Raw genomic sequence first — 24,312 nt, forward strand, 5'->3', positions numbered from 1 at the left:
AATGAAGTCATCGAGCGTAAGGAACTCTGGCTTCATATTGACCATAAATTGGAAGAGCATAGTCAAATATTTGGTAAGGGGGATAACAATTGAGTCATGCCACTGTTTCAAAGAGGAACAATTCTATGTATCCCATGTGGATAGAATTTAGAGTTTAGTTTAATATTTTGGTAAAAAAAAAACAGAAACAGAAACAGAAAAGGCAGTCTGGTTAGAAAAAGCAAGTCGTGAGTCTAGTGTTTCGTGAGGAAAGCATTACATCTGATATACATGCAAATTGGGTGTGGCATAAAAATACTGAACCGGGATCAATCCAATCCATACCAAACATACATTTATTCCTGTTGTAGATGTAGAGCAATTTACCAAGTCATTTTAAAAAAGATTTTTGGCATGCACTAAGAGATACAACAGTTAGTAGGCCTACCTGGTCCAATCTCTTTGGTCATGCCTTTATTTTTCAGTGCATGCTCTATTTTGTCATTTTACATCAAATGTAGATTTGTTTAAAAGTGTCTAAGGGAATGTTCTAACAAAAGCATTGTTTAATAAGTCTCCTCCTCACCAAAATAATCTTGTGGTATACTGTAGATCTATTCATACGAAATACTTGAATTATTGGCTACACATCATGATTTATTAATCAAATTCCTGAAGCTTAATGGGACTGGGCACGTTGAATATAGGGTGGCCTCTCTGGTCATGCTCATAAGATGGGTTAACATGGGGAGCTGGGTCCTTAAAGTGGTGAGTGTCATACTGTGGAATGCGCAGGGATCCTAGAACTTGGATTGGCTCCTTCTCACCCCAGCACCTGAAAAGGCAACAAACAAAGGCTGACTTCAATCACAGTATCGGAATGACAACTATTTACATTTGTCGTGTATAAAATCAAATGCCATGAGGGGAATGACTCACAAAGCTAAGATGAGCATGGTCACGAGTAACACCAGGAGGAAAAACATAGCAACAGACAGGATTGCTGTGATGACCACCATTGCAGCGGATCTTCCAGGAAGGCTGTCATCGATGGCATCAGGATTCTGCGCTGGAAATCCAAACGAGAGAGCCTCATTTAAAGCCTTCAATTCCCCTGCACGGCAACATGGGAGCGCTAAAGGGGTCATTAGAGGCTCTTACAGGTGTACAGAGAGATGTCATCAGACCACTTTGTCTCAGATAAAACCGCCTTGTTGGCAGGATCAAGAACGAGATACTTAAAACTGAAATGAAAAAGAAAAGATTAATATCCAGCAGGGTCTCCTGGTGGTGGAGGAGGACCGTTACACCAAAGATGTTTCAAAAATGCGTCACATATATTCACATCACAAACACAAAATGGATCAGGGTGTGTGTGTCATACTGTACTTCACAGTGGAGCCATCAGGTAGCACTCCATTGCAGTTAGTAGTGGTACAGCTTCCCTCTGATCCCACTCTGAAATAAGTGCTTCCAGAGTCTCTAGCAAATGCAGATGAACACAGGAAATCTTTCAGGAGTCCCACTTTAGTCAGGAAATAGTTCTTTGAGCCGTTGGCAGTGAATGCAGTGGGATAAGGGGACAGGCTCAAAAGATCAGGGTTTGTTTGATCTGCATCAAAATTGTTGATTGCTGACAAAAAAAGAGTTGTTATGAGATAGATAGGCCTATTTGTAAAATACATAAACTCAGTGCTTCTCTGGGTTCATTTGAAAACTTACAGGACTTCAGTGCAGGCACCAACCAGATCTCACAGTCAGTCTGGTTGCAAGATGAGTTGGTTGGGATTCCAAAGTAGCATTGTGGTGTTGACAATATGACTGTGTCTGTGGTGATCTTCCCTACATAGTTTAGGGGAGTGACGCTGGGGGCATGTTCAACTGTCTCACCTGTAAAATATTGATGATTTAAAGAAATGAACGAGAAGTGTGAGTAAACAGTATTATTTTTATGTTTCAACCAAAACATGAAAGAAAAGCCCTTAGCTTGTAAGGTGGAGAGCTAACTGTGACATACAGTATGTAGGCCTATCTTAAAAGACAGAAATGCTAATTTCATTTTACATACAGTACAACATAAGATTCATATCAGCATATTGTGCTTGGGAATCACAATTGCACAATTAAAATCTCCTGTTCTCCTACCACAATGTATCAAAGGGAGTCATGCTGAAAGAATTTGTCAGCATCCATTCATGAGGGAAATGGTGCAGAGCTGTGTGTATGTTAATGGCTCATCTTCTTGTAAAATTCTTGTCTTTGTAAATAATTTCATAAATCATAAAGAGATCTCTCGATCCTGCTCCTGAGCTGCTGCTTAGCAGCTTGTCCAGCCACATCTGGGTGGGGACAGGTGCACAGTGTTGCATGCCCTGTCTTGTCCCTCACTCTCAACGTTTCATCATGTCATCTAAAAATCAGTTTCACATGTGTTTAATAAACAATTGTATGCGCTATTTATAATTTTTATTTGTAAAAAGAGATTGATTACTTAAGAATGATAAAGTCCACTAATTAACACCTTGTATCCAGAGCTGCATAATTTTCAAGTAAAATTTCTCCTTTCTTACATAGGTTACAGTATATAGATTTCTAGACAAATCACTGTCACAAAAAACACTTACTTTTTCCCGGTCCAAGGAATGTTATTAGGAAGGCTGCCACTATGTAACTGATCTTCATGTTATTTGCAAAGTACAGCCAATCTTTCGATACCAAACTGTTTTACAAGTCTTAGCTCTAGCTAAAGTGATCAAACCAGTCTACTGCACAGTGGGTATAAGATCCCAGCCCATCCCATCAAAACGACATGCACATTGTCAGGGTAGGGTGGGAAGTGTGATCTAAAGGCGTGTATCTGAACCTGTTATGTGGGAACCATTGTAGATATCCTAATCCTATGTAGGATGGTGTATAGGATACTGTGAACTTTTGTGTCAAAGATCTGCTGGCCCTTCCAAAAAGGGAGAGAAATAGATCAAAAAGATAGAGCTGAATGGCCACAACACTTTTTACTGTTCTCTATTCTATGACGCCTGAGAGACTGCATTTCATGCCAATGGCATTACAGACAGGAAATTTAATAACATCATCTCTATTTGCATTGAAAAGCTATGAGTACGTCCATCAAATAGGACATGGTAAAGCAGCTTTTACATGAGGATGGCTAAAGAGAAAGCCCTCAGTCTTTTAAGCAGATCATGTACAATACATTTTATTTCTTCTGTAGAGACACCGCCTTTAAAATATGGCATTACTATTTTCATCCTCTCCACAGAACAAAACATACTCCAATAGTTTGATTATTGATGCTACAGGTGTAACTTACGCAATGTCTGTGTTTTTCGATAAAATAGGCTATGCCTTAGATATGAGCAAGTGACAAAACAAAACAAGCCAAGACATGCAGGTTAGATGAACAACTGGTTCCTTGTTTTCAACTCTGGGAATGTGTGACAATGTCACAGCCCTAATTATTTTGAAATACTGAAAATACATTTTTGTACTAGAGTATGCCTCAGAAGACAGATTCTAGTTTATAATTTTTCCAGGCTCATTTACCATTTAAGCCTTGTATAAGGATTTCTGACAACCCACTGCCTTTGTTTTTGTAATCAGTGTTGGGAAGTAACGGAATACATGTATTCTGGATTACGTATATAAAATACAAAATATGAGTAACTGTACTTAAATAGTTACAATTTCAATGGGTGGTATTCGGAATACAGTTACATTGATACATTTAAAGGATTACATTTTAAATCATTATAACATGTAGGTCAAATCAAACTCAAATATTTTCTTTAACCACACCATGCAACCTATGTACTGCTCAGCTTTCTCTTTCCCTCTCTGTTTATATTGATAGCCTAAATGAAAAACCTCTCATGGAATGTAGAATGTAAAATTAGTTTTCGTATAGATTCTAGGCAAATAGGGCCTATATTGAGCAAGCATGTTTTAGGCTACTATAGGTTCATGTTATTTAAGAGTGTTCTGCAAAAAGGCATGTTAACTCCCCTTGTGCTATTGAATTTCATTAAAAAAAATCTGTGTATACTTTGTTTGGGATTTGGTAGCCTTTTAGCCTATTTGCAGACAAAACATCTCTGTTGTAGGTTCTTTGACACAAGGACATTAACAGTGTTTCATAGCAAACAGGCTTATACTGTATATCAAACCATCCTCACTATAAAGCAGGTTGTAGGTTGTTGATACTATGGGTCTCGACTTCACCCAACTTCACATGACTGCATGATTCATCCACTGCAAACAAATATAATACAATGCTGATGTAATCCAAAATATTCAAAATATGTTACTCACTTTAAGTAATCTATCGGAATATGTTACAAAATACATTTTGTATTCTGTAGTGGAATACATTTTATAAGTAACCTTCCTAACACTGTTTGTAATATTCTCTACAAAAAATGACAGCAAGTGCAATGTCAAGCTCCATTAAGGTCTTCTGGAACAGGTAAGGAGTCATTGGAAGTCAGGAGTCATCTGTCAGACACAAAGCGTCATTCAATCATTGCGCTAAACGAACACAAGCCTGGCGTGCTGCACGGCCTGAGTGACGTTTGTTTTCAGCATCCTCTGCTCTGATTCTGGCACTAGCGTTAACTGTGTCAGATTGCATGCTCTCTCAAATGATTATTACTTCACAATCTGGCTGGCTCACATAATGGAAAGGGGAAAAGGGCATTTGGAGGCTTAAATCCCACGAAAAGTAAACAGATCCGGAAGAAAGTTGTTTTTAAATTTTACATTTGGTACAACCTTTACAAGAATGACATCATCCATTAAGCCTCTAAACGACGGGAGGCTTAATACCCTACTGCTCCGTAACAGCAAAATAGGATTGCAGCACAATGCCTAATATAGCAGAACATTCAGGACATTCATGTCGTAACAGACATGTAAGTAGTGGAAATATGAGTGCAGATTCCTCCTATTGCTATGCAGTCTTGTTCTACAGGAAGTCTGCAGTGCATTCTGTATGGAATTTTAACTATGTATGTTAAACATACAAACATGCTCCTCCTGCAAAGAAGACAATGAGCTAAATTTAACCTTGTGAAAATATTAACGGAAAGTTAATCAACAGTTTATGTCTTTACATTTTATTAAAAAATATGTACACACAATCACTATAAAAATACAAATCAAAATGAGAGTTTTCTGTATGCAAGTAACACCTAGACAATATTTCATTCACTCATCCTCACCATCAACAGATCTGTAATCCCCCCTAATTAAAGAAGAGTAGTTTTTCTTTTAAACCCACAGGAGGCTAACATTAATTTCCGTTCTGACAAAGTATCAAAGCTGAGACAATGCACCATTCTACACCTCCAACAATCAAGCAGATCTTTCATTTAACAACACAACCAGCCTCCATAACCAAAGGTACAAAAAAGGTAATTGTGGTCCTGCGTGGGTAGATCGTGTTGGGGATGTCGCTTACGAACATAGGGCAAGGGTCGTCTGGTGGGGGCCGTCGGGTGGTCTGGTCTGGACCAATCACCTCTTCCCCATGACAAAGCTTGGAACTTCGGCATCATCCTCAGCCCCCTCCACTTCCTTTTCATTATCATTGGAGGATTCACTCTCGGAGTCTGTGTATCAAAACACACCAGCATGAGAGTGACCTTTACAGAACCAGACAGCTATAAAAAAGTCTATGGTGAAATTGTATAGATCAGGCAAAACTGTAACTTAAATGCAAGGAGTAGTCTTTATGCAAATGAGGACACCTACGAGATAACAAAACATTTCTCTTATATGGTTCGCTACAGTCAATATGTGGTTCAACAAAGTGGTCTTTCACTAGAAATGTTTAACAGCATTTGCCTGCATAATATACCTATTTGAAGTAACAGGGGAAAGGCAGCTGCTCTCACTCTCACCCTGCACACTTAATATTATTTACTTTCAAGAGTATCAAGTCTCTTACCTTCAGTTTTATTGCTCTCTTGTTTGGCTTTCTTTGCCATCAGTTTCTTCTGTTTAAGCTTTTCCCTACAAAACAAAAAATATATATGTTTTGTCTATTTTAAGGATTTTTATTCAAATACACAAACATACCATTTAGCCTACACAGTGCAGTTTTTCAGCATAACACTGTTTACAGTACTAAACAGCACACTCTAGTGGCTGAAAAACATTTCAACGCATCCAAACAGACACCCATGTGCTCATCGAGCAGATGCTTTTAGTCAAAGCGACTTAGAAAATGAGGAATAACATTCAACCTAAATTGCAAAGGAGACCTTATATAACAATTAATACTGCTTTACAAACACCAAGAGACTACAGGAGGAATGCAGACGTTTTAAGTAGTCAAGGTGTGTTTGAAAGAGATAGCGGTAGAGAGAGGAGGTAGAAGGGTGTGGAAGAAAAGAAGTGCATGTGAAGTGCACGTTAGGCGTGTTGGGATGTGAGAGGAGAGGAGAGGAGGTCATCTATGAAGAGTTGGGTCTTCAAGAGCTCCTTAAAGATAAAGAGGAATGCCACTGCTCTGGTAGCACTTGGTGGATTATTCCACTATCGAGGAGCTGCAAATGAAGTCTGGATTGTTGTGTGTAGGGGTGACAGTGCCAGACAATGATCCATGGAGGAACGTAGCGGTCAAGGAGTAACATAAGCCTTTATGAGAGTATGTCAGTTGGAGCAGATCTAGCTGACTTTGTAGGCAAACATTAGTGACTTGAAATTGATGCTAAGATGGCCTTTTTGGTTGAAAACCAGACTCACCACCGCGTTCTGGATAATCTGTAGCAGTTACAAGGCATAAGCCTGGAGGGCGCAACATGAGAGATAACCATGGTCTATATCAAAAGCTCGATGGCGTGTTTGGTTAGGTGCAACCTGGTTTTTCTTTAAACGGAATAGCGTAAAGCGGCACGATCGGGCGACAGAAGCGAAATGTTGTGATGTATAGTATGTTTGGCTGGGAAGCCCAGCAGTTTGGTTTTCGAGAGGTTAAGTTGGAGGTGTTGATGATCCTTCATCCATGCGAATATGTCAGAGAGACATTCCGAGATCCATGTCAAGACCATGGACTCATCGGGAGGCGGGAATGACAGACAGAGTTGGGCATCATCTGTATAGCAGTGAGAAGCTATACAAGTGGGCCCAGCAAGGTGGTGTACATGGCAAAGGGAAGGGGCCCCAGTACCAAACCCTGAGGCACCCCTGCGTCAAGGCAGTGAGATGCGGATGTTTGATACCAACAAGTTGCTGATAATTTAGTGTAACCAGGTAAAAAACAAACTCCTTTCATACCTTTTCTTACGACGCTTGGCTGTTCTTTCCTCAGCAGCTTGCTGGTTTTCCTTTATTTTGTCCTGATAGTCCTCATCCAGTTTTTGCTATAAAATCCATAATTTATATTAGAGATAAAATGTCCTTTCAATCGCCTTATTGCAATGTTACAGTGAGAATGTTGTTTATTGACATACAGATCAGATATTACAGCATGTTTAATGTAAAAAAAAAAAAAAGCAAAATCTTGAGAGAAAGAAACAGTGTTAAAGAGCTCACATGTTCAGACATTCGGTCCAGGTGATCCTGTCGCTGGTATTCTCGTCGGCGCAAATGTCTGTACACATGAAACTCTCCACTGCCAGCACCAGCACTGGAGCCTAGAAAAAAAAAAAAAACAGATGGGATATCTATCAACAGATGACAATTGACTGCATGTCTTACCCCTCTCTATTGTAATGTATTTATGTATTATAACACCACTTTCACTGTCATTGCCTGTGTTCTGTTCAATTTGTTTTTTAGCTGTGTTATTTATTGATATTGTTTTACTCGAAACGCACTTTATCAGATGTAGAAACCCAATTTCGCTGCACAGTTGACTGTACATTAAATGACAATAAAGGCCAACTACCTATCTATTCTGCATAAACTATTCTGCATAAACATTCATAGATGTCCATCTCTTTCTACTCGTAATATTACTGCTATACTACATTGTATATTGAAAGTAAAAATATATACATATTACTGGACTGCCATGGCGTTTCTGCTACTAAAAACTGTTCCAACAGAGACACAGATATATCTGAACTGAGGAACAATTTGTATTGTTTTGGTAGCTCTAACGTTAACAAAGCATCACGCCAGAAGGGATGCGAAATAAGGTCTGTGTTCTTTGCTTTTCGTGTAACATTGACGCTACACAACACAACACAACACAACACAACATAGCATAGGGTGTTGAACTGCTTAAAGACTTATTGGACTGCTTATTCATCTAACATCACATTATCCCAGCTAAGCAATGACCTGGATAACCAATGAATCAAGTAATGTTAGGGCAAATGGTGACGTTATATCCAACAGGTTCTGATTGTTCTATGGGCCACCAGTTAGTCAGTGTTGCGCTTAACGTTACCCATCACATCCCGAACAAACTCTGGAGGAGCACGAGGATTCCAATCTTTTGGCCTCTCTGGAATAGGTGCAGGTTTGTCCTTAAACAAAAACAAGAAAGGAAAGAAACAAAGCTCGTTATTATTATGACTGGGGAGGTGAGTTAACGCAAGTTGCTAACGTTAGTTATGCTAACGCGTTCAATGAAAAAACTATTCTCTAGGTCACGATCAAAACATAAAATCTTACAGGATTGCGCATCAGTCTTTCCAATTTCAATCGTTGCTCCTCTGCAGGAGTTTTAGCAATTATTAGCGGCTGGGATTCCTTTCCAGGTTTCCCTGGTTTGCCAGCTTTACCGTTCGCAGCCATGTTTGCGTTTCTGCTTCTCCGATTCGAGTAACGTTAGATTAGCCAACGTTCAGAGCTACAGCGCCCTCTATCATATGGATGATAAAGTACAAAGGATGGCTTTACACTACTTCCAGCCAGGGCTACTTGGAGAAGAGTGCTATTGCACGTGAAAGAGTAGCCTAATCTAATAAGTGGACAATTAAAGTCTGTGAAGTAGTGTCACTGTGAACAAGACTCTAATCTACAAACTGGTGAAATTGAAATTTGTTAGTTTGCCAAAGCCTGTGTGTGGCACACTCCCTGCAGGGCTTTAATGATTGAAATGTGTTGTAGCTACTGGTTTTTGTTGCACTGAGAAGACTAAAGGATACACACCTTGACCCTTTGTAAAAAAAAATAATATAGCAACTACTAAGGTGTAGGTGCCTATTTGTGTAGGCTACTGTAGACTACTAGGTGTTTGCAAATTGACTAAGGAAGTCAGAAAGTGCAATAGGTTTTTAATGATATTGATGTTTTAATGATTTTAATGATGAATTGATGATGATAAAAAAAAATCTACTACTCTCCTCCTCCAGCACCTTTTGTCTGTAGGCCTTGATCCTTTCATCCTTTCTTCTCCTGTTGTCTTATTTCCTGTTAGACTACTTTAAAACGCCTCCACCTGTTCTTATTTCTCAGCCTCTGTGTCGAATACTTTTTCCGCCTCCACCTGGCTGCAGCTGGTGACCAACTTCCTGTTTTCCTGCCTCAGCCAAAGATTTTTTTTTAAATTTTTTTTTTATGAATGTCTTTTCCCCCGGTTTATTTCTGACCAAGTCAAAAACAAACATGACAACGTGTTGGGCATTGGAGCAGAATGGAGGTCATTACTTTTGTATGTGGGTACTGACAGCAGGTGACTGGTTTTAAGAATCACGTGGTCATTAACTCTCTAAGATCACATAAACGGATGTTTTTAGCAATATGCCACACAATAGAAATAGTGTAAAACATGACAAGGTGTTTATTATAGGTGCCCGATTTTTGGAGGAGTTGTACGTAGGCCTAGGCAATAACCTAGCGTTCATGGGCTTTTTTATTTATTTATTTATTTTTTTTTTTTTATTATTGCAAAATAGTATAATACAAAGTGGTACAAATGGTATAAAATACAATTAATTAAATGTGTACAGCAAAGTAACAATGCATGAACATAAACAAATATTACAAACATTACCAGGGGGTACAGCATACAATAGACAATACTTATAAATCATATAGTTAGGAAAGAAATATGTTAAATAATATACATAGATCGAGGGTTTTGAGGGCTTTGCCGTTTTTAGAGAATAAGATGGTCTTGATGTATTGCCTGGATTCTCGTCCAAATGCTATAAAGGACGGTTTGGAACTAGAAAATTTCATTTTGTGAATATGTGCTTTGGCTAGTATTAAAAGTAGATTGATAATATAGAATTGGTTGGATTTGGATGTCGGGTATGAAGAGAAGCCAAACAGTACATCTTTAAGAGATAGAGAGGAGAAAGAGAAATCAGAGAGAATATGTTGAGAAATGAAAGCACTGAGGTCTTGCCAAAAGGTATAAGAGTGGCGACAGGACCAGAGTAAATGTTCAAGATTCTCAGGAGCCTGTTGACAGAAAGAGCAGTCTGTAGTAATGTCCTTCTTGAATCTTTGCATAAAAGTCTTACATAGGTAAATTCGATGGATTATTTTAAAAGACACTTCTTTAATTTTATTCGTAATCAAATATTTAGAAGATAAACACCATACTTTCTGCCATTCTAGGTCAGCCAAAGATGGTTGATTACGAAGATACTTCATGAGAGGCCATTTCCTGTCCCTGGAAATGCAAATAGGGTAGCAGTACACGCCCCCGCACATTTATGCAGTGATCAGGCTCTCTTTTAACATTGAGGTCTATGGCAGAATCCAAGAATTTCCCAGAATTTGTCCAAGCCTTATTTTTCTGAGCAATGGATGCACATTTCGGACATGGTATCATGATCTCCAAACCCTCCTCCCTATTTCAGTAGAATGTCGTGATAGTATGACCCTCCAGTCGAGAGAAAATCAACATTAATGAAGGTGTACACCAAGTTTATTTTGTACTCCGGCTTGTCTGGCGTGGAACCGAGGCGTCAGTGACACGCCCCTGTGCAGGCGGGAACTGAACCAGAGCGTCTCTGACTGAACTCCACTTTGCCCTCATAGACATGAACTAGGACCCATCTTGCTACGCATTCATTATCTTTGCCCTCATAAACATGAACTAGGACCCATCTTGCTACGCATTCATTATCTTTGCCTCAGCCTGTGTTTTCTCCACCGCTGCTGTTTCTCTCGCCTCATGGCCCGCCTATATCAGATACATCGATGTGATTGGTTCCTCACAATGCAAGGGGTAAAAGTAACGTGCATCATTACTCATTGCCAGAATTGTGCTTTTGCGAGAACTCTGGATTTCCAGGGTATCTAAAGACACGGCTTACTGCAGTTTTTAATAATGCAGAACAATGCACTTTCTTATTCACCTAGTCCTAATACAACACACACAAAAACAAGATATTATAATTCAATTTTAATAATGCCAATAATTGTGAATAAATGTGTAGTGAGATGATGGAAATATGGAAATGCAATGAAATACCAAGTATGTGTTAATGTGTAAGATGCAATATGTGTCATTTATGTGTAAAAAATGATGGGGGGTTTTTTTGCAAATGTAACAGATATGAAAATCCAAATAAAATAATGGGTAAATGTGTAAAGTGCAATATCGATTATGTGTAAATTGTGACGGTTGAAAATGTAACAGCGATGATGTTACATGTTTGTAATGATGATGTTATGTTGTAGTGAGATGACAGTAAATGCAATAAAATAATTATGTGTAAATGTGTAAAATGCAATGTCAATGTGTACATTTTGATGGTTTAAAATGTAATAGCAATGATGTTATAGGTTTGTTGATTGAGACTCTGTCTGTTCTTTATAGCTGTCTGAAGGTCTCAAGGTCACTGATGTAGTCTGTTTAAATAACCATAAAAACACTGTTATGTTCATAGCTTTGACAGGCTGATTAAAGAGTAATAGATATATATTCTATTGAATGTCAGTGTTTTCACTTAAAACATTTCATTACCACAGATGTTGACATGCCTCTTCTGGCTGTGTAGCTGTTCTTTATAGTTGCATGAATTTCTCACCAACTCCACGGACTTTCTCCGAAAGCCAGCCCACCAGCTTGCTCCCCTTACTCTGACTCTTCTTTAAGGCCTCTGCCGCAGCCTCCTCCTCCTTATTTGCCTTTGCAGCGGCCGGGCTACTAGCAACTGCCTGCCCCTCTTCAATGATGTTCAGAATTCTCTTTTTCTCAAATTCTACCCAGCCCTGCAGGCGTCTCTCCAGCTCCTCCTTCGCTTTCCTTTCTGCTTCCTTCCTCTCAATCTCCAGCTGCCTTTCGCGCTCTCTCTCTCTCTCCAGCTCTGCCTGGCTCTCCTCCTCCCTCTCTTGCTCCAGCTGGGCCTGCCTCTCCTGCTCCTCCTGCTGCCTCTCTTCTTCGTGCCTCTGCTTTAGCTCCAGCATCTGCCTCTGTGCCTCCTCGTCTTGGGCCTTCTCCCTGAGCTTCCTCTCCTCTGCCTCCTTTGTCTCCTTCTCCCACTTGAGCTCCAGCTCCAGCATTCTCTCGTCCTCATTCTGGATCTCCAGCTTGCTCTGGAGCTTGCGCCAGCCCTCAGGGTCCTTGGCCCACCTCATCTCCTCCTCTTCCTTTTGTCGCTGGAGCTCCTTCTCCATCGCCCTCTGGCGGTCCTCCTCCATGTGTTTCTCCTTCAGCTCCTGCTTGCGTTTTCTCTCCTCCACCCTCTTCTTCTCTCTGTAGACCTCGATCTTCTCGTCCTCTATTCTCCTCAGCTCTTTGATTTGTTCTTCTGTGTTCTCTGCGCAGATGACCTTTGCCTCCCTTGCCCACTTCAACTCCAGGTGCTGTATTCTTTCCTTCTCACGCTGGATCTCCATCTCACGCTGATGCTTGCGCCAACCCTCGGGGTCCTTCGCCCACCTTTTCGCCTCCTCGTCCTTCTGTTGCTGGAGCTCCTGCTGTTGCTGACGCTCCTTGAGTTTCTCCTCGCGTTCCTGCTTGCGTTTTCTCTCCTCCTCCAGCACCTTCTGTCTGTAGGCCTCCACCCTCTCATCCTCTCTTCTCCTCCTCTCTCTTATTTCCTGTTGTCGTTTCTCGGCCTCCGTGTAGACTACTTTAACCTCCTTTGACTGTTCTTGTTTCTCCATCTTTGGTTGCAGCAGGTGACCAACTTCCTGTTTTCCTGCCTCGGCCTGTGTTTTCTCCACCGCTGGCTGTTTCTCGGGTTGATGTAGTTCCTGGTGTTCTTCAGCCTCTGTGGCATTCTGCTCTTGGCACACTGCCTGGCTCCCTACATCACCCATCCCAGTACTAGCAGGTTCACTCTTGAGCTCTCCTTTCTTCTGTTTTAGTTTATTCTCTGCTTCATCTTTCTCTTCGGCTTCAGCTTTCTCCCACTCTTTCTTTTCATTTACCATTGCTCTTTCCCTGGCCTCTCTCTCCCTTTCTTTCTCCATCTCCTGGACTTTCTGTTTCCATTCTTCTTCATATCGCCTCTCAGCCGCCATCATTTCTTCCTCAAGCCGATGCAGCTCCATCTCTTCCTCTTTGAGTCTTGCCTGCATATCTTTCTGTTTCTTCTCCAGCTTCGCTTTCTCCATTTTATTCTGCATGTCTTCGCTCTGCAGTCTTTCCAGCTCTCTCTGTTGTTCTTTAGCCATCATCTTCATCTCCAGCTCTCTCTGCTTTTCATATTTTTCTCTCTCAATCTCTCTCCTCCTTTTCTCTTCCCGTGCTCTCTCCATCTCTTTCTGCTGCATCATCTCCCTCTGCTTCTCTTCGGCAAGGTCTCGCTGATTTTGGAGTTCTTTTTCCATCTTCTCTTGATATTCCAGCAGATCCAACTCTTTCTGTTTTGCAAGTGATTCTTTTTCAATCTCTTTTTTCCTAATCTCTTCCCTCTCTCTCTCTAGTTCCATCTCTCTCTTTTTACACATCTCTCTTTTCTGTGCCTCTGCCTCCTCTTGCTGTTTTTCATGCTCTCGCTCCATCTGCAGGATTTTCTCTTGATATTCTTTCTCAAGCTGTTTCTCATTCGCTGCCATTTGTTCTGCAATCATCTTTAGCTTCTCTTCATGCAGTCTTTCTATCTCTCTCTGTTGTTTTTCTGCCAACTCCAACTCTTTTTGCTTTTCATGTTTTTCTCTCTCCATCTTTTTTCTCCTTTTCTCCTCTTGTGCCTTCTCCCGCTCCAACTCTTTCTGTTGCAGCAACTCTCTTTCTTTGGCCTCGGCCATGTTTAGCTCATTTTCAAGCTCTCTTTCCATCTGCTGGACCTTCTCTTGATGTTGCTCCCTCTCCAACTCTTTCTGTTTTTCTTTTTCTTCTCTCTCCATCTTTCTTCTCCTTTTCTCTTCCTGAGCCCTCTCCCGCTCTATCTCTTTCTGTTGCTGTATCTCTCTCTCCTTGGCTTCAGCCATGTCTTGCTGATTTTTGAGCTTTCTCTCCATCTGCAGGACTTTCTCTTGATATTCTTTCTCATACTGTTTCAAAGTCTCTGCCATTTGTTCTTCAAGCATCTTTTGCTTCTCTTCAAACTGTCTTTCTAGCTCTCTCTGTTGTTTTTCAGCCATCATCTCCATCTCCTTTTGCCTTTCATCTTTTTCTCTCTCCATCTTTCTTCTCCTTTTCTCTTCTCGTGCTCTCTCGCGCTCCATCTCTTTCTGTTGCAGCATCTCTTTCTCCTCTGAGTCAGCCATGTCTTCCTGATTTTTGAGCTCTCTCTCCATCTGTTGGATTTTCTCCTCATATTCCTTCACATGCTGTTTCTCAGTCTCTGTCAGTTTTTCTTCAAGCATCTGTAGCTCCTCTTCATGCTGTCTTTCCAGCTCTCTCTGTTCTTCTTTAGCCATCATCTCCAACTCATTTTGTCTTTCATGTTTTTCTCTCTCAATCTTATTTCTCCTTTTCTCTTCTCTCGCCCTCTCCCGCTCCATTATTTTCAGCATCTCTCTCTCCTTGGCCTCAGCCATGTCTTGCTGATTTTTGAGCTCTGTCTCCACCTGCAGGGCTTTCTCCTGGTGTTCTACCATTTCAAAGTCTTTCTGCTTTTCAAGTGCTTCTCTCTCAGTCCCTCTCTTCTCGGTCTCTTCCCTTGCTCTCGCCAGTTCCATCTCTTTCTTTTTAAGCATCTCTTGATGCTGTGTCTGAGCTTCCTCACGCTGTTTTTCAAGCGCTCGCTCCATCTGCAGGATATTCTCTTTGTATTCCTTCTCCCGCTGTTTCTCATGCTCGTTCAGTTCTCTTTGTTTTTCCTCGTAGCTCGACTGCATTTGCCTGAATCGTTCCTCCATCACCTTCTTAGAGTCTCGCTCATGTCCCATCTTCAGTTCTAGGAGTCTCTGGTTTTCCTCCATTTTTTCCTTCATCTGTCTCTGAAGTTCTTTCTCCATCTCTCTGAGTTTCTGCTCCATCTCCATTTCCAGCTGTTTTTGTTTGTCCATCTCTCTCCATCTCTCTATCTCCATCCCCTGCATCCGTTTCAGCTCTGTCTTTAGTTCCTCTTCTCCTACCTTTCCATTCCTTTCTTCCACTGAGTGAGTGTGTCTCAGCCTATTGATCTCCGCCTCTAGTTCCAGTTCTTTGATTCTCGTCATCACTCTCTCCATGTCTTTCTGGTGAGCCATTTCTCTTTTTTGCTCTTCCTGCTTTTCAACCACAATATTTCTTTCCATTTCTTGAATTCTCTTCCTCAAGTGCTCCAACTCTCTCTCCTTCACTATATCCTCTTGCACTTTGGTCCCTCTCTCCATCCCTCTTTGTTGATGTTGCTGTTTTTGGAACTCAGTCTCTCTTTCTAATTCCTGAATTCTCTTTCGCAACTGCTCCATCTCTCGGCCCTTTTCTGTTTCCTCAGTGTTTCTGCGGCGGATCAGCTGGTGTTCCTGTCCTCGGAGCTCTCTCTCTCTGCTACAGCGCAGCTGATCTTCTTGTGCCTGCATCTCCCTCTCTCTTCTCCAGCGCATCATCTGCTCTTCCTGCGCCCTCTTCTCCCTCTCTCTCTCCCGGCTCTTCAGCAGGTCATCCACCCTCTTCCATTGTCTCCGCCTCTCTATCTCCCTCAGGTTCGGCAGCTCCAGAGGTTGCACAGGTACAGGCTCCGGCACCGGCGCTGGGTCCAGTCCACGGTCTTTCAGGTCCTCTTTGAGTGATTCCTTGAACTCTTTGAACTCCTGTTCCCACTGCTGCTCCCGCTTCTTCTTCTCCCTCTCTCTGTTCCGGCACTTCGGCAGCTCCTCCACCTCCTTGCATCCGCTCTGCCTCTCTTGCTCCCTCAGGTGTGGCAGCTCGAGTGGCTGAGCCGGCTCAGGCACAGGCACCGGCACTCGGTCCAGTCCGCAGGCGATGAGGTCCTCTCTGAGTGATTCCAAGAGCTTCTCTCTGAACTCCTGCTCCCACTGCTCCTGCTGCTGCTGCTCCTGCCTCCTCTTCTCCCTGAGTCTCTTCTTCTTCCGCAGCCTGGCCTGCTTCTGCCTCTGGGCCTCCATCTGCTGCTCCAGCTGGGCAGCCTCCCTCGCCTCCCTCAGCCTCACCTCCTCCATCCACCGCTGCTCCCTGGCGCACCGCCGCTGCCGCCTCCGTCCGAGGCACAGGCAATTCTGGAGCATTGCCCAGCAGCCAGTGGAGCGCTCCTCGCGCAACAGGTTAGGCCGGCCGAGTGCGATGTCCGAGAGGTCGCCGATCATCACCGGCTCCCTGCTCTCCTCGGGCCATTCGTCCTGCGGCTCCCAGACCTGGTATCGCCTCGGATTAGTCATCTCCCTCTTCCCACCTGGAGGCATAAAGCAACTCATGTAGTGCCCACACAGAACAGGCCATTTTTGAAGGCTCTATAATTCTATACATAATAGAGAGTAGGAATATCAGAGCATTTCCTTTTCAAAGGTTAGACTTTACAGTCCATTATTATTATTGTTATCAGACATTTCATACCCCCCTACACACACTGACACACCATTACACCATACCTCCCAGACACACACACCATACCCACACCACACACCAACAACAACCCCCCCCCCCATTTCATCATCCCTTCCACTCAAACACGCAACATACCCCCTTCCCACACACACACACACAGGTATACCCCCCTCCCACATACCAACACTCCCCACCCTCCACACATACCATTTCATCATCCCCCCTCCCAAACACATGACAAGTACATGCCAGCTTGAACATGAACAATTCGAAACTGTTTAAATATGTTCATAGCCCCCTAATTTGGATAAAGGCATACCTTTAGGTTAGCTTAGTCTAATGATACAAAATATAGTGGCCTAATAATTTACCTGATAGGAGATTCCGAGATAAATATTTGAAATAAGGCTTGAAATTATTCGCTGATGTACTAACAAGTGCTGTCTCTTGTCAGAAATATAAGTGAATGTGCGAAAATTTGTTTTCATATTTTCTTCAGAACTTTGATGAGCAATGACGTAGCCTCGCGGAATCCTTATTATGACATAATAAACGTTGGCAGGTAAGTACGGCCAGAGCTCTGAGTAGGCTACACATACGCCGACAAGGGGGGGCATTAAGCTAAGTTTTTCACGATTTAGGGCGTCCCAGAGCCGTAAAGAGCTCTCCATCCGAGGCGACCTAATAGTTCATTTTCAACTACATGTTTCAGTTGATAGACTACGTGTTCTTAATTTCGCTTGTTAGACCTACCGACTGGATATAGGATAATAGGCCAATAAAACGGTCAAGTCCGTTGATCGATGAATTGTGCACTCGTTTTACTAAATTATGCTCTCATTTTACTAGATGTAGTAGCCTAAATGAAGCAGGCTATATTGTGTGCTCATTTTAGTAAATAGTGCGCCATTTGGCTAAATTGTAAAATGGGGGCACAATTTATTCAAATAATGCGCTATTTAGTAAAATGAGCACACATGTTCTTAGTATAGCCTAGCCTACATCGTGCACACACACACACACACACTTATGTCTTGCACAAGAGGTGGTTGATAGTTCAGTGTTAGTTAGAAATATCAGTCCATCAGGTTTTTATACAGCCTAGGCCAATCTGACCACGTCTGGTAGCCTACAATAAGTAATAACTGATTGTCTTAAACAAAGAATTGTTTAAGAAATATAGCTGAGCTACTGTAGCCTACAAAAGAGTTTCTCAAACTTTTTCAGACCAAGGACCACTTAACCAATAATAATTTAAAAAAAAAAAACCTCACCGACCACCTAGCTAAAAAAAAAAAAAAAACAGTTGATCTACTTCAACAGTATATTAGGCCTATAGGTAACTCACTGATACCTTGCTTATTGTCTTTGCACCTTGCTTATTGTGTCAGAGGATTCATAAATTGGCGTAGCTTACATAGGCAGTGTTGCAGAACTGTTTGGATTTACACACAAGTTGGTTCAATATTGCAAACAACTCATGTATATTGTTTTTTTTTTTTTTACCACATCTGCTTGCAGACCACTTGGTATAGCTTGCAGACCACCAGTGGTCCCCAGACCACACTTTGAGAAACACTGGCGCATGCTCGTGTATTAATAAAGGAAGGTTAAAATAAATGTATCCATGTTTGGGTGATTTAGGGAAGGGAAGAATTTTGCCCTATTTAAAAGTAGAAAAAATATCAATCCATCACAGTAGGCTATCATAGGCCTACAGTAGGCCAGTCTGACCATGTCTGGTAGCTTACACACAGCAATAACAAACAAAGTGTTTTTTACACATACAAATATATCACTAGATGTTGTAGCCTTCTGCATCTGGGAGAGGGGTTCATTTACTATCTTGATTATTTATTCAAGGCAGAGACAGTGAGGCAGATGTAGAGTCTACTACTGCAACCCTTTAACCCTTTGCAGACGGCCCATTCTAATTTCGGTACCCCAGTACCGATGACGTTCAGTCTAATAACTCCGCCATACCCCAACCAATTTTATCAATGAAAACTTCCTCAAAAACGTCACATCATAGGCTTTCTGGCGATATGATTGGTTAAGGGATTTGTGGCGCTAATTTCTTTTACTACGTGAAAGGAAAAATCAAGAGTTGACGCCTCCCTCCACTAGAGGAAAAACAGCAGGAAGCACTATGCATCATTGATCTTGACGTCGCCTAAAGGAGAAACTACTGGATCATCTGAGGTAAAAAACAAGTCCTTTTATGTTATTATTACTTGTTATCCATGTTATTACTTCAAAATCGTTTTTAAAAGTTATTTTTGCTGGTAATTACACCTTGTATGCATGGGTCAGTAACATAATGCGTGTGTGTGTTCACTTCAGCTGATGACAGCTGGTATTTTAGCACACCGTAATCTTTAGTAAACTCATCATTTTCAGTCATTTTTGGGGGGTTGCTATATGTCAACCAAGATGACAGACCTACTAAGACTGACACTTTAACGATTTGTTCTATTTTGAACGATGTTGCTTGCTTGTCATCTGATAGAAAACTAGCTAAGTTAGGTAACGCTAGCATCAGGAGAGGTTGCAACATGTCCTTGACGCTAGTTGTCGCGATAAAGTTCACTCCGTGGCTTCATGACTGCCAACTTTATGTCAAGTACACCTAATCGGTATTTTATTGTCAAATAAACCTTTCATTCCTTAAGTAATTTGTATAGCACAATTTACAGTTGTTTGTAGCCAAGTTGCTTAGCTTACTTAGATAGAAATATCTGACATGAATGACAACGCAATGTTACCGGCGTGAAGACTGTGTTGATCACCGATGGTGTAACGTAAGGATTTTATTCATTGACTGCTGTTTTCATGAATACATGACTGAAGATTTGTTATAAATGTGTCTTAGTATTGTTTAGCTTTTAGGCTGTAAGGTTGGCTGCTACGATTATGAGGTTTTTGGGTGGCTAACTATGATGGGAGCTCATACACCCAAGCCTACTGGGCGACACATTATTTTCTAAGGGGTGTTTTCTTTTACGCAACTGCAGTAGCCTATGCACGGTGTGTATGTGTATGCATACGCTGTTTAGATGTTTTCTGTCATATCTCCTGACTCATGTTAATGAATCAATTTTTGCTTGTAAGCTGGTATGCTATGTATGGTTTAGCCAAGGCAATAACACTTACTGTAGTGAGCTCTGAGACTAATGCTACCTCTCCAAGCAATATTGAGTCCTCCAGTGACAATAATACTTTTAGTGAAAAGAGTCATGGTTGGTGGTGATTAGGATTATGTGGAAGTAATGTAAAATAAAAACTAAACAACCTATTCACTATCAGACCTGTCTTTTTTTTTTATTTTAGATGGAGGGAGAGAAGCACGTGCAACTGGGGTGAAAGCAGCCGACTGCTGATGGCAAATATGACCCCAAGGACCACGATGGCATGGACATGGGACATGGATGGGTAGCTTCTGGATGAAGAAGAAGACAATGATGTGCTACAGGAGGAGATAATCTCCCATCATCCCCAGCTGGGTAAGCATGTTTGTGTGTGTGTGTAAGGCCCATCTGGGCGCAAGCACATTTCTGGTTGTGATAAGAGTGTTGCTTATAACAATAATGAGAGGGATTATAGTGATAATAGTTTGGTTAGATTTATAATTCAATTTCTATATTTCTTATCTGACAATTTCTTTATTTTGAGTTTGGTCAAGTCCCATGTCAGGTAGAAAGCATACACTTTGCCTATCCTTCCAACACAGACAGAGACACCAACTCCAATAGCATTTACACCCCATCGTCTGCTAGGCTTAGATGGACACACGCATGCACACACACACACACACACACACACACACACACACACACACACAACCACACAACCATGCCACAGCTGTCACAATGCACACACCACGGATCTGGTGTGAATGTGGCGTTAGTCTATCACCTTATGTGTAGGGCAAATGATATCGATAATTATATATTGTATCGAATTATATGCTGTATGGTTGTTAAATGTATTGAATTTCTTCTAACGTTTTAATTGTTTATATATATATGTATGTGTGAATGTTAGTATGAATGGATGTTTTGTTCACCATGTAAGATTTGTTGATCTTTGTTATACTGTTGTCTTGTCATTCTTGTAGTTCTAATAGTTACTGCATGTTTGTAAACATATGTTTATATTATTTACCTGAAGTTGTTGTTCCTGGTTATTTAATCACATTGTTTAAGACTTTTCTAAATAAAATGATTTATTTCCCCTTTCGTAAACCTAACACATGTGCCAGTGTCTCTATATTCTTGTTTTCATAGTAGAATGAAGCACACGGAAAAGCAGTTACAATCAGCTAGTCTGTCTTTCAGCCTTTATCTGTCCTCCCCACAATTGATTTAGCCTCTTCAGAGTACAGTAAGACATCCCATATTGAGCTTGTGTTGATGGTAAAACATCTTATTTTTGTTACATGACCATTATATCTGTATTTTTAGGTCAGATGCCAAACCGGGAAATGAAAACATTCTACTCTTTAAAAATTCTACTTGTTAGTGTTATGAGTAAATTAATCATAACTTCTGAACCAAAGGTGATAAATTGATTCTGTTTTTTTCACTGAGGAGAACATAACACTGGCTATCCTTTGCACACTATATCTACAACAGACATTAGGTGAAAAGAAAGATTCATCTTGACAAATTGATATTTTCAATGCTTTTTGATGTTGAATTTTGAAGGTTTTGTTTAAAAAACAATGTGTGGTACACTCAAATGTATTAACTATGATGTGTACCTATGATATATATATGTACCATTTTAAAGGGCTAGTTCTCCTGATTACAATGGTGGGTATATCTTATCTCTGTCATGTAGCATGGCCACACAATAAGCCTTTTTGTCTCACAAGGGCATCAAGTATGAAAAAACGGAATGTTTCGTTGCGCCTACAAAAAGGTCTAATAAATTTATCATAACTTTTTGAACAAAAGGTGACACATTGATTCTGTTTTATCACTGAGTAGAGGACAAAATTGTGAATCTCCCATACACTCTATGTTTTCTCTATCTACAATAGAAATTGGGAGAAAAATGAGATTAATCTTGACAAACTGATATTTTCGTGTTTTTTGGGGTTGAATTTTAAAGATATTTTTTAATAATTATGTATGTTCTCCTCAAACTTATTAATTATATTTTATACCATTTGAAAGGGCTATTTCTCCTGATTACAGTGGTGTGTATATTGTATCTCTGTCATGTAGCATAATCATACAATAAGCCTTTTTGTGCCATAAGGCCATCGAGTATGAAAAAATGGAATGTTCGGCACAGTCTGCAAAGGGTTAAGGCACATACTGTATGCTCCAATGGGACATCCCCATGTGATGTGTTTGTGTGTATGTATGGATGCATGCATACATTACATGCATGAGCACAGCAGACTCAGATCACAATAGTGTAATGTGTCGTTAATGCTGTGTCTACCCCAGTTCTTTGACATATAGCCTATTATGCCCTGGGTTGGGCACAACCACTGACATACCACAGTTACTGTGATTTATGATATATGATGTGATGTATGCTGAAACCAAAGAAAGAAAGATAAAAGCTACTTAACCGTATCATTTGTGAGCCAGTATTTCTGATTCTCGTGGAGATGCACGAGATGCAAAAAATAAAAAGTGATTACACAGCAAAGGGGTTTGCATTCAGCAGTGGTTTATTTAAGATTAAGGCTTTAGCCTGTGAGGTTGTGGTTGTTTGGCCTCTAGTGAAGCTCATTCAGTGGGTTGTGGAGAGATGTGCCTTTTGGGTGAATCCTTAAGCTGACACAGGAATTCCCAACAATAGGTGCACGTATGTGTGTGTGTGGATGCTCACACTGGTGTGTAGGTCTATATCACTAGCATGCCCTAGGAAAGCGCACGTTAACGACAAAAGGGGAACGGCTTTTCTGGATGAAACCTGTCCAAGCCTGTTCGCGGTGCTCGCAGGCTGTTCATTAACGCCGGAGTAATCCGCAGTGGCAGCATTCACAACCCCTTTTCTTCTGCTCGAGCTCACTCCTCCATGCTGACCGTGTTCGAAAACAAACGCGGCCTCACGCGGCGCCCGCCGCCTCCTCGTCCTCGCTACATCCACTGGGCTCCCTCGTCCCCACCGCACCATGATGGGGAAACCTGGACGGCCCCCGTGCGTGATCCTGTCAACTCGATCTGCACCTCACCTTGAAAAGCAGACAACACACACACACACACACACACACACTCATACACACACACACACACACACACACACACACACACACAGAAACACACACACATTGAAGGGTGTGATCTTATGTAACAAACCCCATATATGTGTGTGTCGTTACACACATGTGAATGAGGTCTCAGTGAGATGAATTTGAGCATATCAGAGACAAGGCTGCAAAGCACATGAGGCCCCCTGACTGTGTGAATTTGGAGATGTGCAACAAAGGCCCTATCACTGGGGTGCGGGAGATTATGTAAATTTGATTGGCTTGGTGGTTTGAGACAGAACTACAGAAGAGATGGGAAGAGGGAGAGGGGAGTGAACCATTCTATCCTTACAAACCAATTTGTCTGAAGATCAAAGGCTTAAATAGTCTAGACGGAATTTCATCTACGTCCACACAGCCAACTTCATATTCATCTGAATCCCTCTAAATTCTGACTGCCATTTTAGTGACAAACACAACACAAATGTTAACCTCCCCATACACTGAGAGACGCATTGCTGGGGAGATCGAGATGTGTTTGGTCCAAACACCTTTGTGACAGCATTATATCTATATCTCCAAGGTGCTTTAATCTCTACCAAAGAGAAATCAAGTTTTCCACAATAAATCAAATGTCTTTGAACTCCGAAATGAGGCTCATGCTTGAAGGCTCAAAGGAGCAGGATTAGAGTTGGAATTAAGCATCTGCTTCAAGAGGGCTGAAGGTCAGCTCCCACAGTCAGCAGCAAGTGTGTAACAGCATTGACTTTTCCAGTCTCCAGAATGGTAATCATTTGATATACGTGCCGTGACCCCGGGGAATGAAAGAGCCTGATCAGAATTTCAATGAGATAGGAGAGCTTAAACTGATGTTTATCTTTTTACATGTGGTTTTATTTTGCCACTATATTGCAGCTAATGAAAATGTATGATGTTGTGTTGTGTAAGTTATATTGTATAGCTTTGAAAAATTGAGGTTGATAAAGGGTCAAGCTAAGAAAGAGTTTCTTGGCCATGATGTGGAATCGGTAGTCAATATTAACAATGCAGTATTTGCTTTCTGACATGAAATTGTATGGCTATTACTGTAATCCACACCAAGGGTTCAGGACTGCGATCTGAGATATTTAAATAATGTGCAGGCAGAGATTTGATTTAAACATTCTTAGAGTACCAGAGTGGCTACATGCATCGTCTACCTGTTTGCCACAGACACAAGGAGCACCTGCTGGAGTTTCAGCATTTGTGTATTTGGCGGTCAGCCACACACCAATAGATGTAGAGTGAGATATGCCAGACCGAAAAGTGT

The 24,312-nt window shown here is 41.3% G+C and overlaps 3 protein-coding genes across 3 annotated transcripts; all 3 read right to left on the reverse strand.

The window, feature by feature from the left end:
• Window positions 1–141: 141 nt before the first annotated feature.
• On the reverse strand, window positions 142–2,793 carry upk3b (uroplakin 3b). Its single transcript, XM_048237500.1, has 6 exons — window positions 2,604–2,793; window positions 1,702–1,869; window positions 1,369–1,612; window positions 1,141–1,223; window positions 919–1,048; window positions 142–814 (listed from the first exon to the last, which is right to left on the reverse strand). Exons 1-6 carry the CDS (start codon window positions 2,659–2,661, stop codon window positions 640–642), a joined length of 858 nt encoding a protein of 285 aa, XP_048093457.1. The 5' UTR covers window positions 2,662–2,793; the 3' UTR covers window positions 142–639.
• A 2,297-nt stretch (window positions 2,794–5,090) lies between these two features.
• prkrip1 (PRKR interacting protein 1) lies at window positions 5,091–8,785 on the reverse strand. Its single transcript, XM_048236516.1, has 6 exons — window positions 8,620–8,785; window positions 8,393–8,471; window positions 7,531–7,631; window positions 7,273–7,358; window positions 5,942–6,006; window positions 5,091–5,603 (listed from the first exon to the last, which is right to left on the reverse strand). Exons 1-6 carry the CDS (start codon window positions 8,740–8,742, stop codon window positions 5,509–5,511), a joined length of 549 nt encoding a protein of 182 aa, XP_048092473.1. The 5' UTR covers window positions 8,743–8,785; the 3' UTR covers window positions 5,091–5,508.
• Window positions 8,786–11,718: 2,933 nt separating this feature from the next.
• On the reverse strand, window positions 11,719–17,242 carry LOC125310751 (trichohyalin-like). Its single transcript, XM_048268405.1, has 3 exons — window positions 17,164–17,242; window positions 11,873–16,640; window positions 11,719–11,757 (listed from the first exon to the last, which is right to left on the reverse strand). Exon 2 carries the CDS (start codon window positions 16,624–16,626, stop codon window positions 11,914–11,916), a length of 4,713 nt encoding a protein of 1,570 aa, XP_048124362.1. The 5' UTR covers window positions 16,627–16,640; window positions 17,164–17,242; the 3' UTR covers window positions 11,719–11,757; window positions 11,873–11,913.
• Window positions 17,243–24,312: the final 7,070 nt, after the last annotated feature.

The sequence above is a fragment of the Alosa alosa genome, chromosome 2 (assembly GCF_017589495.1).
Source record: "Alosa alosa isolate M-15738 ecotype Scorff River chromosome 2, AALO_Geno_1.1, whole genome shotgun sequence".
Lineage (NCBI taxonomy): Eukaryota > Metazoa > Chordata > Actinopteri > Clupeiformes > Clupeidae > Alosa > Alosa alosa.